General features: G+C 35.8%; 1 protein-coding gene across 3 annotated transcripts in view; it reads left to right on the plus strand.

Annotated features, from left to right (window-relative positions):
• Nucleotides 1–19,793, plus strand: part of LOC139150839 (probable ATP-dependent RNA helicase DHX40) — a 188,367-nt gene that overhangs the window by 133,137 nt on the left and 35,437 nt on the right. For all 3 annotated transcript variants that reach the window (XM_070723250.1, XM_070723251.1, XM_070723252.1), the window contains exon 8: nt 11,611–11,682. In XM_070723250.1, the coding sequence (XP_070579351.1) occupies nt 11,611–11,682 (72 nt within the window). The remainder of the gene's footprint in view (nt 1–11,610; nt 11,683–19,793) is intronic.

Raw genomic sequence — 19,793 nt, forward strand, 5'->3', positions numbered from 1 at the left:
CAAGTGAAATATTACATTTCAGATAATATCGTCAAGTTTTTGACTTATTAATTTTTATCATTAATATCAAACTTGAGGTTTTTACCCCAAATGTACACCCACTTCATCCTTTGAGTAAACTACTGCTACCATACAAAACTTTAGAGTCTCTGCTTTTTGAAAAATATAGTATGAGGCGGTTTCCTTGTCATCGTTGATGAGAAATATTGCTTTGAAAAAAACCGTGTTGGCAACGTGCAGCTCTACCTTAAAGTAATCATATACATGTAGAGATTTTTTAGTCCATAACCCTTTTGCTGGTTTTGCTGATTTTTTTAGCAAAAAATACTGCATTGACATTAGCGTTTCATGATGCACAAAAAATCAACAAACAATATAAGAACTTTTTCAGGCATTATAGTTATTGCTGCCCATGGAGGGAAAACTCAAGTGAACGAAACTTTTATCATTAAAAAGCTGTAAGTCTGAAAACAACCTGTTAAAGTTTGGCATCTAAAAACAAAGTCTAGTATAGCATTATCTAGAAATTACGAAATGTAAGTATTGCCAAGATAAACAGTACTGATACAAAACAACAGGAAATAAATGAACTTAGGGATTGGACAGTTACATGTACCCTTCAGAGACACAAGACATCCTCAAATGCAACACAAGAGACATTATAAATACAAATTTCTTTCAGGATAGAAGCAGTCACTTAGGATTTAATAAAGATAACTCTCAGTTTGTTTGGCAATACAGATAAGAAGTCTGTTTTGAGTGGTACGCATTCTTAAGAAAACTACACTGCATAAGATGTTTGCAACAAGCAATCTGCATCACATTCTACACTAGTGTACCATATATGAATACCAATTGCTCCAGGTGGGGCTTGTTGGCCCTGTACTTGTATGTGTGAGGTAATTGCAGAGAAATTTCACACAGCAGAATTACATGAAAGAGTACAATGTTTTTACCATGATTACAAGTAAAATAACAGATCAAATTAAATAACAGCTTGTTTTTTACAAATAAGGCGGCTATGGAAAAAACAGTCTAATGTAAGCGAGCAAAAACAACATTGTCAATAGCTCAATGTTCATAATTCTCTTTAAAAAGATTAAAAAAGATTGTTGACTCTGTAAATATCTGCTATTTTCAGAAAGATAGATTTTTAATTGTTCCCTATTAATTTTCATCAAAACTCTAATATTGAGAAAGTAGGGTTTTTAACGTTCAAATGTATACTGTTATAAAGTGCGTATTGCACGGAAAAAATCCATTTCAAAAAATTATCACTGTTACATTTAATTTTAGTGATTAAACATCCATTTCCCTGCAATAAATACTTAGCTAGTACATGTAGAGGAAGGATCAAATCAGTCTCACTGCAATGTTATTGTATAGAAAGCAGATTAAATATGCTGAACATCACAATGTGTATTTAACCAGTGTCACCGTAGTTCATCCACAGTCAGGCTCTACTCTAAACAAGCCTTATTTCCTGTGCTGACTCGTCATGTACAATTATGCATTTGCAAGCTGCATGTACAAGCTCTATGCTGCCTGTGGTAATACCTACATGTACCTTTCTCCAGATTCTCCTTCTCAAGAAGATTCTAAGCATATTCAAAGCTCATTAACTCAAGGCAGTAGCGTGTAGCTTTTTCAAGTGTTTTTGGATTACGGACCATCATTTCACATGTCAATCAACCAACAATTACCATGGTGATAGAGGAATTCAAACAGGATCAAACTTGCCATGAGTTTCCACATTAAAGTGAATTTACTTTCCCGTACACACTTAGCTTTTCAGCTACAGTATTGTTGAATTCACCTCAACTGGACATCAGCTGTACTCGGATGTTTCGTGGGAAATAGTTTTCATGGAGTTTATCAGTTATTGATTTTTACCGGATGAGTCTGTCGCCTTGTTTTGAAAAAGGACTGTTATGACATTTGCTTGCAATCTCATTCACCAGCACTTCATCTAAATTGTGGAGATTTTTACTTGTAAAGCACTTTCTACTCACAGGATTTCTCCATGATTTCAGGGCTGATTGCTTTGTTCACACCTCTCCACATGAAAAGTCAGGCTGGCCATTTCCGTAGCTTACAATTCAGACATCAAAGAAAATGTGTTCTAGACTACTTTTGATAATCACAGCTTTTAAGTAACTCAACTGAAAGAGTAATATTGCAGGCCACTTGAGAGATAAATCTCACAGTAGCACACAGATAGCAGTGTGATTTCCTTTCAGTGTAATTTCTCTTCTAAATGATCAATGACCTTCAAGATCCCACAATATTCAGGTATAATCTCAGTCATTTAAACTGGACTATTACGTACAATTGTCATAAGTGAAAACAAAAGAGATGTCAGCCTATGTTGAGATTGTAGATTGGTGGCATTTAAAATTGCTACATGAACAGAAAAAATCTGCCAACTTAAATTATTCAGTGTGTCTGCTTCTGATCAATATAATGGTCCAGAGTTTGAATTTCAGTGCCACAGTTAAAACTTACACATAATACCTCTTTAAGATTGACTGTGACATCACTATGTGTCTGGTCATTTTATTCAAGACTGTAGAGAGGGTCTTCCTCACTCTACTGTCTATACTTTATTCAAAGGTATGCAACATTCAGTCTTTTGATTAGATGTACTGAAAATAAGACTTTAAGGCATCATTTGATGGACAGGATGAGTTCATTCTGATAGATAACTTGCATTAACCGTGATTGACCAAGGTTGCAATATTTCAACAATTGTAACAACCAATGAGACACCACACACTTTGTTAGTACTACCCTGGGTAACCATGTCTAGCTACATGTATATAAACATGCCATGTACAATGTTATTTGATGTTGCCCTTAATGGCAATTGTGAACGTACATGTACCTATTAAGTAGAGTAAAAGGATCAAAGCTATGATTTAACTTTTATTGGGTCGAGAAAATAGACAGAGCATATCAGAAGGTATCTCTTGTAAAACTGTTAGCAAGCAACTTAAGGTCGGAGAGTGAGTAAACTCAGGTAAACATCCCACTCAAATATACTGAAATGTAAACTCTATAGCTAATCCCATAAAAACTGTATGCTTTGGGACAGTATCTACAACTGCAAATCTTGATGTGAACATGAAGACATGCATGGTTGTATAATATTGCAATTATAAAAAGCACATAATATATCTTCAATGTATTTTCCCAAAAGGAAGCAAAGCAGAGATTCAATTCAAGAATAAGGAAAATAATCTTGATTCCAACATTAGCTCCATTGTAAGTGACGCGGAGCTTATCAAAACGGCTGATTTAATTCTGTCATCCTCCGTCCGTCGTCCACTATTCGCCAACAATTGCCGTCTCCTCTCAAACTCAAGTCCAAATGCTTTGAAATTTGATGTGCAGTTCACTTTGGGTGACCCCACGTAAGTTTATTCCAATCATTGTGAAATTTGCATATTTATATTTTTGGGGCATTTTTTGCTGTTTTTGGTAAAAATTCTTCTCTGAAACAGCATGTCCGATTGCTTTGAAATTTGATATGCAGTTTACTGAGGATGACTTCAGTTAGATTTATTCAAATTGTGGTGAAATTTGCATATTTGTATTTTTAAGGCATTTTTTGCTGTTTTTGGTAAAAAAAATCTTCTCTGAAAGAGCATGTCCATTTGCTTTGAAATTTGATATGCACTTTATTTTGAGTGACCCCAGTAGATTTGTTCAAATTCTGGTGAAATTTGCATATTTGTATTTTTAAGGCAATTTTTGTCATCTTTGGTCAAAAACTTTCTTCAAAACTACAGGTCAGATAGCTTTGATATTTGGTATATAGGTCTCAAGGGATGACCTATTTCAGATTGGTTCACTTTGTGCAGAAATATGCAAATTGGGTTTTTTTTAACGCAATTTTTGTCATTTTTGGTAAAAAAATTTGTTTCACCAAAACTGCTTGTTTGACAGCTTTCATATGTGGTATACCAGTTCATAGGGATGATTGAAATGTGACATATTTAAATTATGATGAAATCTACAATAGGGCCGTTCACAGTTTACGTCACTGTCCTCTCATTAATATGCAAAAATAAATATTTGTCCGCATTTTTAGATTCCGCTTTTGAAAATTACACATGCAAGAAAAATGAAAATACATCTCAGTGGGCGACTGCTAGTGTAACAATGAATACTAAAAAACATATTCACGACTCAGAGTACAAGCTGCAAAAACAGCCACGCATGCAACATTGATAAAATTTGTCTGCATTTCAAGCTGTGTGTCCGATGTCGCGCGCGTACAGCTATATTTAGTAACAAACCTGTAACCGTGAACAGCGCTATTTTGTAATTTGGGGGCAATTTTTAGCTCATATTTGGTTTTATATATAAATACCAAAAAGAGCTTATATGATGAGTCTAAGTGGCGTCTGTGTCTGTATATTTGTGGGTATGTGCGGATGTATGTCCGTCACACACAAAGGCTCCCATACCGCCAAAGCTACCGTCTCAGTATTTGGTGTAGAGGTAGATGTAGGGGTTGAGATGTGAATTTGTTCAAATGAACACACCAGTGTGAAAAATGTGCAAATGAGGTAAGAAAAAGCGAAATTCTGAAACAGGCTTAAACAATCTTACTCCACTGACTTGAGTCATTTCCTGTCATTGTTTATGAACTGTTACATATTAACAGACCTGCTCAAACCATAGACAGTAGAGGGGAGGAAGACCGTCAGTAGAGGGGAGGAAGACCGTCTATGGTCAAACTAGGGGGGGCTAGCTGCCTTTCTTCTATGCATGTTGCTAAAGTTGACCTCCAGTACCTAAAGTTTCAGACCTTAATTACTTTCGTCATTCTTGTTTTTCTGGTTTTTTAAATATTTCTTGTTGTTTTTCTGCTTGTACTGTGCAGAAATCATTGTCATAACATCAACATAGAATTTTCCTGCACTGAACAGATAGAAACAACATTTATTGTTGATCTTTGGTACCCATACTGGTATGTACCAATTCTGATCAAATTTGAGCGACACCGTATAATTGCGGTATTTTTAGCTCCCATAGCCATATGTATATATGGCAATGGAAGCTATTCTTATAGGCTAGGAAAATGTCTGTATGTATGTATGTCTGTATGTCTGTATGTCTGTGTGTCTGTATGTCTGTATGTCTGTATGTCTGTCTGTCAACATCAAAAACTCCAAAACCGCTGTACATTTCATCTTGATATTTGGTGTGTACATGGATGATGGGCTGTAGATGAGATTTTGTTCAAATGAAGTTGTCATTGCCAAAAATATGCAAATTAAGTGAAAAAATGTAAAAACAGTCAAAATTGAAAAAACTCAATAACCACTGAGCAGATTACATGAAAAATTAGCATGTAAGTACTTTGGGCTGACATGAAATGATTGTGCGCATCTTGGGTCAGTATCTTGGACTTGCTATTTTTCATGAATTTTTTTGTAATTTTCTCCCATTTTTGGTCAAAAAATCTCCTGCTCTGAAACCACCAGTCCGATTGATTTGAAACTTGGTATGGAAGTGCATAGGAGTGACCTTTCCCAAATTTGGGCAAATCGTGGTGAAATTTGCATATTTTTAGTTTACACGTCCATAGACTCCCATGTATAAGGCAGATCTCCATAGACTCCCATGTATAAGGCCACATAAAATAAAAATTTAGTTTCTCGTCGTATTCATATTGCAAAAAGGATGCAGTGACACAATTTTTAGTCCCCACCGATGAAGTCCAGTGAGCTTATAGATTGGGTCATGTCCGTCTGTTGTTCATCCGTGAGTCCATCCGTTCACGCAGATATCTCGGATATTTTGACAAAAAGTCATGTGACCTTGATGACCTTTGATCTCAAATATACATATTTGTCCATAACTCAGTAACCACAAGGGCTACCACCCTTCATATATGGTATGATGGGACAGCTTATGATGCCACATATTGTACCTCATTAATTATGCACATATCTAATTTTGAGCGAGCCAATAGAGCTAGAGGTCTGATTTTTGGTATATAGGGATAACTTAGCAAAACAATTTTTTTGACAAAATGTCACGTGACCTCGGTGACCTTTGACCTCAAATATACATATTTGTCCATAACTCAGTAACCACAAGTGCTACAGCCTTCATGTATGGTATGATGGGACACCTTATGACGCCACATATTGTACCTCATTAATTATGCACATATCTAATTTTGAGCGAGCCAATAGAGCTAGAGGTCTGATTTTTGGTATATAGGGATAACTTAGCAAAAAAATTTTTTGACAAAATGTCACGTGACCTCGGTGACCTTTGACATCAAATATTCATATTTGTCCATAACTCAGTACCCACAAGTGCTACAGCCTTCATGTATGGTATGATGGGACAGCTTATGACGCCACATATTGTACCTCATTACTTATGCGCATATCTAATTTTGAGCGAGCCAATAGAGCTAGAGGTCTGATTTTTGGTATATAGGGATAACTTAGCAATACAATTTTTTTGACAAAATGTCACGTGACCTCGGTGACCTTTGACCTCAAAAATACATATTTGTCCATAACTCAGTAACCACAAGTGCTACAGCCTTCATGTATGGTATGATGGGACAGCTTATGACGCCACATATTGTACCTCATTAATTATGCGCATATCTAATTTTGAGCGAGCCAATAGAGCTAGAGGTCTGATTTTTGGTATATAGGGATAACTTAGCAATACAATTTTTTTGACAAAATGTCACGTGACCTCGGTGACCTTTGACCTCAAATATACATATTTGTCCATAACTCAGTAACCACAAGTGCTACACCCTTCATGTATGGTATGATGGGACAGCTTATGACGCCACATATTGTACCTCATTAATTATGCACATATCTAATTTTGAGCGAGCCAATAGAGCTAGAGGTCTGATTTTTGGTATGTAGGGATAACTTAGCAAAACAATTTTTTTGACAAAATGTCACGTGACCTCGGTGACCTTTGACCTCAAATATACATATTTTCCGTAACTCGGTAACCACAAGTGCTACACCCTTCATGTTTGGTATGATTGGACACCTTATGACGCCACATACTGTACCAGTGTTTTGCCCCAGGAATTGTAAAGGTGGACACTGTGTCCCATGATTGTCAAAATAGGGGACACTCAGTTACAACAGGGGTCAATGTGTGAGCGAAGAACGCAAAGCAAAGTCAAGTCACCAAGGCAGAAAGGTATACATTCATTTTAAAATTAATATTTCTGGACGTCTCCTATAATGGTTTGTGGCAAAGTCATTTTAAAGTCGTTGTATTTACAGTTTCGAATTGTAAAAAACATTATCATGATAAAATCAATTTCATGCACATTTTTCTTTTATGGTGATTCTTGCCAGTGACTGCATTACATGTGTTTAACAGAAATAAAGAAGATGTTTCATTACGCTTATGACTCCAGAACTAGAAGTGGTTGAAGACAACAGTTTGATGCACATTGTAACCTGGGTTTTTTTCATTACTGCTATAAAGTTCTCTTCTTTTTATAATTGCTCCAATGACTGACAATTTTCCCTGAAAATTGCAAAAAATAAAGTTTGAAAACACAAATATCTGAGAGAACTCCTTGATCCTCATGATGGCAATAGCACATTGCCATAAAGCTGTTTTGACAAGCTAGGTGGTTCTTGTTAAGATCAGCTACAATCGAGCTAGGGGGTCTTGACTATATAAGGAATTCAGCATGGTGACCTCGATCTCTCTTGCCTGCAGACGATCGGAGAGTTGTATGAGATTCCTTCTGGGGAAATTTAAGGCAAAGTACTACTTTGAAAGTCAGGGATATAGTTTTTCAACAAAATTGTGGGTTGATGATATTTTTAGGTGAAGTCATGAGCTTCCAGTACACCAAATACACGTGCAGTCAATTCCGTTTGATGCCATGTGCCCGGGCTAGTATAGTGACTGAAAATTTGATTCTCCGTACTTCACTGTACTAGCATATACATGTATTACAAGTTAAAGTTTCATTCAAAGTTGGTGGTCAATAAAATTTGCTTTGTGAAAAGTTTGTTGTTCTTTTTACAAGCCTTCCGCTTCCGAAATCATTGCCTGGTTATCGGGATCGTACGTGGCTGGTATTTGAGTCTGTCCTCAAGGCTGCAGGGCTCAGTGGACGCACATCGCCTTGCTCATACCCTGAATCGTAAACTGTAACAAACGAACTGATTTTCCAATAGTGTTTACATTGTGACGAAAAAATAGACTAAATTTTAAATGTTTCATTGTCTCAATAGAGAAGCAATAACTGTACGGGCTATCAAGTGTGTAATTTGGTAGCTAAAAAAGTAGTCTCTCTGTGGACGCTGGACTTACAATTCTAGCCCTGATTTTAGTGCGTCCCTGTGACCCATGTCCGGTATTTTTGCGGGACATTGTTGCTAATTTTGCGTCAAAAGACGCAAGAACGCACTCTGGGCAAAAACACTGCTGTACCTCAATAATTATGCGCATATCTCATTCTGAGCGAGCCAATAGAGCTGGATGTCTGATTTTTGGTATATAGGGATAATTATAGGAGAGAAATTTTTTGACTAAATGTCATGTGACCTCGATGACCTTTTACCTAAAATATATGTTTATGTCAATAAATAAGTAACCACAAGTGCTATGTCCTTTGTATTTAGTAGGATTGGAGACCTTATGACAACACACGCTTTACCTCATTAATTATGTACACATCTAATTCTAGGCAAGCGAATAGAGCTAGAGATCTGATTTTTTGGCATATAGGGATTAATTAGCAATATAATTTTTTTTTCAAAATGTCATGTGACCTCGATGACCTTTGACCTTGATTATACATATATATATGCATATCTCAGTAACCACAAGTTCTATACCTCCCAATTTTGATAGGATATTAGACCTTAAGATGTCACATCTTGTACCTCATTTATAATGCACATATGTATTTCTTGGCTGGCCAATACTGCTAGAGGTCTGATCTTTTTTCCCGATTTAGAACCATAACTTAGACATGCCTCATGTGTTTCAAATTGGGAAAAACGACATAGACCTATGTGCCCATAGATCTCAACATATACACTCCAGTGATACTTCTTAATGACCACATTTTCCTGCCCCATCAAGACTAATACTCCTATTACAAGTGGGGACTATGTCATTGTAAATGACTTGTTGAGTTAATGGTTGTATCACAGTATTCGATATATCTAATTCTGTATTTTTCCATTTTATATTCTGAATAATTACATTAAACATATTTCACTGTCTCCAGTACATTTCATTTAAGTATTTTCACTTCATGCACTTTATCCCTTTCACACATGTTCAAATATCTGACCAGAGAACAAACACTAAATAGTCCAGGATGGGAGCTACAGTGTCATTGACGCTATTTTTGTCATTTGTGGTCAAAAAATAAGCTTTTGAAAAACTACTCATCTGATAGCTTTGATATTTGGTATACAGGTTCCTACAGATGAACTAAATGTGATATATTAAATTTATGATAAAATCATTATATTGTATTTTGGAGCAATTTTTGCCATATTTGGTCAGAAACCTTGTTTTTCAATAAACTGCTCATCTGATAGCTTTGATGTTTGGTGAAAATGTTCCAAGGGGTTATTTCAATATGATATATCGAAATTATGATGAAATTTGCAATTTTTTTGGGGGGGAAGGGGCATTTTTGGTCAAAATATTTGATTCTCAAAAACTGCTTGTCTGATAGCTTAATTGACATATTCCTAGAGATGATCTTAATGTGGTATGCTCAAATTACTGGTATGATGAAATCTTCAATTGAGTATTTTTGCACCTGTCTTTGCCATTTCTTGTCAGGCCACTGAAATGAACCATAAAATGATTTCCACCTTCTTCATCAACTCATGTGTCAAAAGCAGTTATTCTTTACATAAATACAGCAGAGCTATACCAGCCACTAGGTCACTTGTTGAATAAATGATATCAGTTTATCCCAAAGTTAGACCACTTGTATCAGATTCCTAATGACGTCTTTAAACTTTGCCACAACTCCTGAATACGATTCAATAACATCCAACAAAATGTCAGCTAATAAACCATATGAAATAAATGATTGAATCAAAAGCTGTAAGGAAAGGGTTTATGAGATTGGGTTGACTCCATTACAAAGATGCATGTGACGGCTTATAGATGGCACCACGATGACATCATTATTTCTAAGCGATATATTTCCAGCAATAGTTCTTTTTTAATGATCCTTTTTTCCAAAAACAAATCATTATTCTCATTTATTGTACATATCTTATCCTCTGTCCTGTGTGCTGTAGCCTTGTCCTTGCATGTTGATCTTCAAAGAAGTACATCAACTTAGTTTCTGAACAAAGTGTAGATAAAACATCAAAAGAAAGCAACTTGGACCCTTTGAGCAGATTAATGGGACCCAGGTACAGGTAGGAGGAGGACTGCATGCCCCCCTTATACTATATTTATGAACCCCCCCAATTAATTCAGGGATTTCTCATAATTTCTTTCTCTATTAGTGATGCAATAAAAAATATGCACCGTGAAAGATGATTGCACATATATAAGCAGTCCAAATTTACAAGGAGTTAGAGCAGCATGTGTAGGGTTGATTTTACATTTATTTCTTTAATTTAATATTATATTTAATATTATTTTATTGTATTTCAAGGCATCCTGATGGAAGCAAGTCACATTCATCCTTAGATTTCAATTAATGGTTTTGTTGACCTTTGCATCATTCATATTAAAAGTTGTCTTTAAAGCAGATTCAACAGAGTTTAAACCATCGTTGTTTGTTTAGTTGTTCGATTGTTGCCTGTATAATTGTCTGTCAACTTTCCTTGGTGTCATTGAATACTATACTTTTAATAATAAGTGAAATGTAACTCAGGATTTAGGTTCTTCAAGGCAGTAAGAACATTTTCTAAGGCAGTGTCTGTTATTTGTTCACAATTAAAACTTTTATTGCAAATGACCCAAATTGGTATATAAATCATCTTGACTGAAACTGTTTCTCTAAATCAATAACACAGTAATTACATTCAGGTCACAATAACTAATGACATAAAAGAGTTGTTTTATTTCTGAAAACTAATTTGATGAACCTGAAAAATTATGTTAAAAGCCACTCAAGTCATGGTACATGTGTAATATCTGGAGGCATCTCCGAACTGAAATCTACATGGCGAGCCAAATTTGCCGATGGAATACTTATAAGTAGACATCTGATATCACTCAAGAGTATGGAAAAGATCCTACAAATGTATACAGCCATTGAATCAGAGTCAAAAAACCTAGTGATCAGCCGTTTCACGTTATAAGAATTTCAGTAAAATCCCTTTCCTATACTTTTTTCAAAGCAGGTACATTACTTTAATACTTATATTACTTACCCATTGTGAGTGCCTTCCCAAGAAAACTACAAACAAAATACTTCAAATCATTGAATCTATCATTGATGTTGTACAGTATTCCAACCACATCAGGTAATGCAGTGTGTTTTGAGAGTTGTGAGAAAATTGGCCATGTACATGTAAGGTGTCACATGTAGTCATAGCATGAACATGTACTTTTTAAACAGCTGCTGCATTGTTTGTTGTCTTTCAGATCTGAAGCTATTCAGAGAGCAGGCAGAGCCGGGAGAACTGCTGCAGGCAAATGTTACAGAATCTACACAAAGTGAGTCTAGACTGGCTATTTATTTCACATTTCTGCTCACTGCTCTTTGAAGTAATGGTATCTATTTGTAAACACTACAAACCTAAGCAATATGGTAGACTAAATATGAAGTGTGTGAAATTTTACACCAATCTGTTCCTTATATGAGCTAGGCTGCAGAGGAGTCTGAAACTGTAAAATATCGTCCATGACAAGAATCAGCATTTTTGGCTTCTTCAATCTCAAAAGATAAGATATTTTCAATATAATGTAATATCCATGAATTGCTGTAGGGACTATTAAGGGATTTGTCTGGCATGTATTGTTATTTATTAATGTATGTATAGTGTTTCATTCAGCTCTTCCCAGCCATAATCATACACATTCTGCATGCAGGGATGATGGTGTCAAAATTTTGGTAAAATGAGTCAGTTTGTATTTGTAGCAGGACTTACATTTACTGAAAAGAAAGGAATATCACATGTTGATTTTAAGCCCTGAAATGTTAATAACTGATAATTATTTACAAAAACAAATTTGACAACATGAACAGTGTATATGTGAACAAAGTATAAAAGAACACAAAACCCAGAGTGACAAAACCATGACACAAAAATATACAAACTTTAATTGGTGTCACAAAACCAAGAAGTGATTTCAGATGTTTTGGACAGAGTGAGCTCATCCTATCCCACAAATAGGGTCTGCCACATATTTTTCAATCTGTCAAACTGTTCACTACAGCTCGAAATCATGATCATTATTTGATATTTGAAGCTGCTCAAGAAACAAACACACTAATAAAACTGGATTCAGAAAGCATTTATACATGTACTTGTATGACAGTTATGACAGATTCCAGCTAACAAATTTCATGACAATTTGATGATGCCAGGTGTTGATGTCAGACCTTCTGAAAAGAGAGAGCACATCTCTTTTCACACTCTCCATCTGCCTGTATATCAGTTTTCAAGTGATAAAGTAGTCATATCTAAATGTAAATGATTGTGATTGTAATATCCAGACATGCAACTAAACTATCTATCAGTATGGCCAAATGTATAAAGACCACGCTTTGTTGTTGTGCATTAATGCAGTATGATGAGCTGCCAGTGCTTGCAGACAGGCTGAGAGTTTGTCTGATTCACTGAAGTACCAGACATTACAGTGATGATATCTGATGACATCAACCATGTTGAGCCTTGTTTACTGTTTAAATACATTTATGTAAAAGTGATCCATGATCAAAAAGTCAATAAAAGATTCATAATCTATGGACATTAGAGTGTTTCTGCCAGTGTATTGGTACAGATAAAATCTCGCTAACATGGTTTCTTTTCTAGTTTTTATTTTGCAAAATAACTGGCAAAATGTAGGCGCACAACCATCACAAAGCCAACAACAATCTTTATCAGAGTTGAAAATTTGAAAGTTCATCATGGAAACTTTGTAATTATCACTGTCCAAAGGTCCGCATAAAACATTTTGCACACAGTAATCAGTGCTGCCATTAAAGCAACCTTCCATTTTCATCACCAAAATGAAACGTTAGGAACAGTTTTAACAAGATGAATGACTTTATTTTCCTGGCAATGTGCAGGAGTGAGGAAGGTTATATCATCTGATTGGTAGACTGTCATTATGAAATGAGAAAATGAGTTCCAGCAGACAAATTGGCTAAAATTCTGAAACGCTGAACAATTTAGCCATCAATTTGTGGGGCAAGCTGATGACCATACCCACATTGACTTGAGTTTCTTTGTAATTTCTTCATAAGATATGGGAGTGATTAAAGTAGGATGCTCAGATATAAAAGTTTGCCTGGCAACAATGGCAATAGCATAGCAACTAACAAATTTTGTCAGTTTTGCCAATCAAACATGATAATGTGCCATTTTTAGATAGCAGGTTAGCATTAGACTTTTATTATAATTAGATTATGTCACCTAAATGTCACCTAAAACAGCTGTTTTGTTGATTTCTGTCAAGAAAACAGGCTTGAAATATTTATATATGCAAATTTCATCAGAATAATCAGAATAATGTTATCTCTGTAAGTACAAACCAAATTTGAATGCTACTTGATAAGAGTCTTAAAGTGAATCTATTGTGACCAAAAGTAAGAAAATTTGGCCCCAGTGAAAGCACATGAAGGACAGTTTGAGAGAAGATGTTGTGAATATCGTTTCACCAACAGAACTCAGATTTTTTTTAACCCGATTTTTCAGCAGTTATTTTGCATCTGCTTCAATAGTCCTTTCATGAATACACTTGAATATCTATTTTGTATTTAATGATTTTGTGTCACTCAAAAAAGTGCTATTGATTAACAGTTTATATGTATTTACCATCAGTTCATAGTTTATCAGTAAAACGAAAGTCCCAATGAATCCTAGCAGCATATCCTGTTTTGTCTGTCTTTGTCAGTTTACCAAACTATGGGAAGGAATAACAAGGATCAGGGGAAAATGTGCATGAAAAAAGTTAAAGCCAGCTGATCTCAAAATTACTAAAACTCAAGACAGTGAAAATTATGTAACTCATCAATCATCATATAGTAAAGTGTTGGCACTTCTGACATCAGTTTATTGAACAATACACAGCAGGCTTTGTGCTACCAAATATGTGCACATTAAATTTCCAGGTATCTTCATTCTGGATCCATTCAAGCTTAGGCTGTTGGGTTATTTTACTTCACTTCAACTTCATTGCATCCAGTGAATTAGATATTGACTTGTTGGATTTTGCTACACATTACGCTAGGGTGGTCACTTTCATGGCATTCAATGAATAGTTCTTTGTGTCACGGATCAATTTGTTGAAATTTAGTGATTACCACACTCTACATGTATGCGGTGGAGTGTAATGGCATATCACATCTGATTTGTCTCTAATGAGATTATGTGAAAAGTGACTTGATGCCGCCAATACCAAAGGCACTGCAGAGCTCTGTATACACTGTTTTGTACAGGTTTGCCATCCTTCTCATGTGTGCTAAGTGAGTTTGTCATTTGTATTAGAATTATAAAAATTAACATAACTCTCATGAGATAAGGAGTCTCATTGAAATGTCACAATCAGAACATGAACACTCATACAAGAATGTAAGTGTTGTGTTGACATGTGAAAAAAAACCTGTTGGCAATTCTATTACTTTCACAAACTGTCAGTTTTGCAATTTCTTTCCTTAAAGCATCTTTTTAATACATTCAGCCTCTCCAGAGGTATCCCTATGATGAGTTTCCAATTTTTGAAGTTGCAAGGATATCAAGCCTGGCACATTGTCTAATATGTTAATGCATGATTTCACTGAAAGTACAGTTCCTATAAGTAGGGAGGCCAACTGAAATTTGAAATGTTCGATCTGCATTTTAATTAATGTAGTTTTTTAGATTTCAATGAGAGAAGCTAAACATTTTTTTAATTTTCGAAATTGGATGAACGGTTACAATTTTATAGCTTTTTAAAACATTCACTTTACTCTTTCTGTAGAAAGACAATACATATAATAACAATGGGAAACAATGGGACAAAAATGAAGGAGTTTTAGCTGAAATTTACAGTAAATTTGCTGTAACTTTGTTAATAAAACATCTTTTTGTACCAAATTTGGCATGGAGATAGATTCAATGGCACACACAAATGTATCCTAAAATTACGCGATTACGATGGTGGCCATATTGGATTTATCCATGGCAACGGATGAACGACACTTAACGAGAATGACAAAATGAAAATATTGAGCTCAAATGGCATAAGTGATATATCAAATTGAAGGTCTTTTTGAGCTGATGACACTTTTGAATAGCTCTACTGCATTAAAACTACCTACAAACAAGTCATCGTTGATGACACAGTCCCCACTTGTTAATGGGTACTTTGATTACAGGTCCTCAGAGAGGATAGGTCTGTGATAAAAATACTTTGATACAGATGGTGCTCAATGGCCAAGAATGAGTTCCATGGTGATGAAAACATAAAACCCATGAAGGCCACCATTCTAAAGTTCAGAAAATGAGTCAACTAGAAATTAATCAACAGGATGTTGCAAAACATTTTTGCATACAATTCTAACACTTGACAGATTATCACTGGTACCATATTTCATAAAGTTTGATGCAGTATTTACAACACTCTGAGATCAACTTCTGTACCAAGTTTCATCACATTTGATGTTGTATTAATTTGTGGCTATATCACCCTAACTAGGAAAGTTCATTACTTATGCAATTACAAATTAATTAAAATGACACTGATAAATGTCTTTTTCAATGTTAAAGCAATGTGAGCTTAACATCAGTTAACATCTGTATAAAGTTTCATGAATTTGATGCAGTACGTATTTCTTGACATATCAGCCTACTTATGAAACTTCAATAATTGACATGTTACTGCTACATGACGTGAAACAAATTGACGAGCATATGTATGAAATAGGTCAATGTCCTTGTACCAACTTTGAATGATACTGGTGGAAATATGTCTGAGTTATGGCTCTGTACATTTGAAAATTGTAACAAAATCACCGCCATGCAGCGATATTTGATCTTACTGTTTAAAAAATCAACATGTATATGTATGACGTAAGTCAATGTACATGTACCAACTTTGAATAAGATCAGTTAAGACTTGCCAGAGTTATGGCTCTCGACATGAAACAACCATAACAAAATTGCTACCATGTGGCCATATTGGACCATCTCGTGAAACCAATCGACATACATATGTATAAATAAGTCAATGTCCTTGTACCAACTTTGAATAAATTTGCTTGATACATGTCTGAGTTATGGTTTCGGACATGAAAAAATCGGGAAAAAAATGGCCACACGGTGGCCATATTGGATTGTATCATAAAACAAATCAATGTGCATATGTATGACATAGGTCAATGTCCTTGTACAATGAATAAAATCGGTGAATAAAATTAGTTGAGACATGCCCAAGTTTTGGCTAAGGACACAAAAAAATTGTAACAAAATGGCTGCCATGCAGCCATATTGGATCATATCATGAAACAAAATGACATACATATGTATAACATAGGTTAATGTCCTTGTATCAACTTTAAATAAAATCGGTTGAGATATGCCTGAGAGTATTACGGCTCTGTACATGAAATAATAGTAACAAAATGGCCGCAACGCAGCCATATTGGATCGCATCACATAACAAATCGACGTACATATGTATGACATAGGTCAATGTCCTTGTACCAACTTTGAATAAAATTGGTTGAAACATGTTTGAGTTATGGCTCTGTATATGAAAAAATTGTAATAAAATGGCCACACAGAAGCCATATTGGATCGTATCACAAAACAAATTGACGTGCATATCTATGACATTATTCAATGTCCTTGTACCATTTTTGAATAAAATCGGTTGAAACATGTCTGAGTTATGGCTCTGTACATGAAAAAATCGTAATAAAATGGCCGCCTGGCGGCCATATTGGATCGTATCACATAACAAATTGACGTGCATATCTATGACATCAGTCAATGTCCTTGTACCAACTTTGAATAAAATCGGTTGAAACATGTCTGAGTTATGGCTCTGTACATGAAAAAATTGTAATAAAATGGCCGCCTGGCGGCCATATTGGATCGTATCATAAAACAAATTGACATGCATATCTATGACATTGGTCAATGTCCTTGTACCAACTTTGAATAAAATCGGTTGAAACATGTCTGAGTTATGGCTCTGTACATGAAAAAATTGTAATAAAATGGCCGCCTGGCGGCCATATTGGATCGTATCACAAAACAAATCAACGTGCATCTGTATGACATATGAAGTAATCCTTGTACCAAGTTTGAATGAAATCGCTTCTTGCATCTCTGAGATATCTGCGTGAACGGACGGACGCACGCACGCACGCACACACGCACGCACGCACGCACGCACGCACGCACGGACATGACCAAACCTATAAGTCCCCCCGGACGGTGTCCGTGGGGACTAAAAAGTTTTTATCCAAATAAAGGCTTTCAAAACATCACCACTGGGGCCATGTGGATTTGACATTATTTGGTAAAGGCTTCTTCAATTTATCAGTTTCTGAACAATTTGAAACTTAGAATTTAATTTAAGGATTATTGGTTAAAACTATGTTCCAAAATTATTGATCATCTTTAAAATTCAGGAGTAAATTGAATGAGAAGTCGATGTTTGGAGGTGCTAAAAATTGCATACTTGTCATGGTAAAGTTATCAGCAACTAAGATGGTCTCATCATACCACCTGTCAGACATGCAAATTTCCTTTGTTACAAACATTTAAAAAAATCAATTCCCTTTCTTTTGCCAACACAGATGCAACTTATTCCCTTAGTTTCCTTGAAAATATTGTGTATGGCTGTCAAAAATCTATGTCGACAAAATCACAAAATTGCTATCTCCTCTGCGCAAAAGGGATTGATCTTCTCATTATTCACCGTGAGAAATTAGAGAATTATGATTATCAAAACTATGGTCCCAGAATTTGATATATGGACCGAGCTGTTCTGTGTACAGAAGAAATTTGCTCCAGTTCAATGAGTGATCTCCGTGTGTACGGATCATGGAGAATTGTGGGTAGCCTCACTTACTGTGAAGCGTGGTCAATATCTCCGTCAATAAATACGTGAGCTGTTCAAAATTTCTCATTTTTCTAGCAAAAATTCAAAAGAAATAATGATAAACTGCGTACTAGAGGACGTTTCACTGAGAGTTGGTCGGGTTAGGTCTCGGAAAAATCGCTCTCAATTTTTTGTCTCGGATTTGGTCATATACACTGCCCTATGTTGGTGAAGAACCTTATATCGCGAGAAAGAGCGAGATCTGGGCTTTCAAATGAGTATTCGATGTAAGGGATGTTTGATTGGCTCACCTTCAAAAATGCGTTTCAAAATCAGCGATGTAAATATTAGGTGCTGCCATGTTTCAGATCGCCGTTCCCAGTACCGTTTCTAGCTCAATTTTGCAGTTTATTCAAAAAGTAAGTAGTTCATATAAAGAAATAAAAAAACATGCGAGAATAGCTGCATTTTTAATTTTTAGCCTCATGTATTTTTTTCCACAATTTTCTTTCCTGTTATCGATGTTTTTCAATTTGAACATGACTAAGTCACTGGTGATTGAGTGTCAATTCAGCACGTCCTGGGCGACCTGCTGGCCTCCCTACTATAAGGTCTGCATGTTGTATATACATGGCTATAGCCCTTTGAGTGCCAAAGTCAATTTTTGTCACCATTATAAAATATAACCCAGAAAATATTTTTTCAGGTCCAAACATTTTTTCAGATTTTTCCGAAAATTTTGACCGCAAACTGGAGTCTATGAAAAGTTCTGTCCATTTGATCCAAAATTTTCAAAAGAATTACAGAAATATTCATAAAAATTGGAAAAATGTTGCACTAAAATTTTGGTCAGAAGATTGCAGCACTCAAAGGGTTAAGATATCAAGATTCAGAACACACTTGTACATTGTGTATGCCAGTATTGTGAATGTAATTCTTTCAGTATTCACCACAGTATGAATTGTAACACACCTCATCCGCAGTCTGTGTTTTAATTCGCCAATTGATAGTCACGTGGGATGCGTTCTTTTTGTGCTGATCCACGTAAACGACGTCATTAGGCATCATTTGTCGGAACTGTTGCCTGCCAGGCATCAGTTCCGAAAAATGATGCCCGCTGACGTCAAAAAAACATTGGCGCATGCGCAAACTGGAATGTAAACAAAGATGCCGTCTGCGGACGAGCGAAACGATAGTCGAGAAATTTCTCGGTTTATCCTACTTTCTGAAGAAGAACTGAATGCTCTGGTTTCAAACAAGGACTCGAAACGAACGAAGACGATAATCAAAGGTGCATTGAACGTTTTGCAGAAGTATTGCGACCTGTCGGCAAAAACTTTTTCTTGCTGAACCACTCCAACATATTACAATCATATAGCTTACATGCGACAACTTTTGTGTATGGTACGTTCTTATGTATGACTACGGATGAGGTGTGTTACAAAACACATATTGACTGGCCATTAGGGCAACAGCATACGTCTTTAACCCCTCGGGCCTGTGAGTCACCCCCAAAAACAGACTGTTTCCGAGGCCGTAGGCCGAGGAAACAGTCTGTTTTTGGGGGT

This window comes from Ptychodera flava, chromosome 15 (assembly GCF_041260155.1).
Source record: "Ptychodera flava strain L36383 chromosome 15, AS_Pfla_20210202, whole genome shotgun sequence".
NCBI classification, from domain to species: domain Eukaryota; kingdom Metazoa; phylum Hemichordata; class Enteropneusta; family Ptychoderidae; genus Ptychodera; species Ptychodera flava.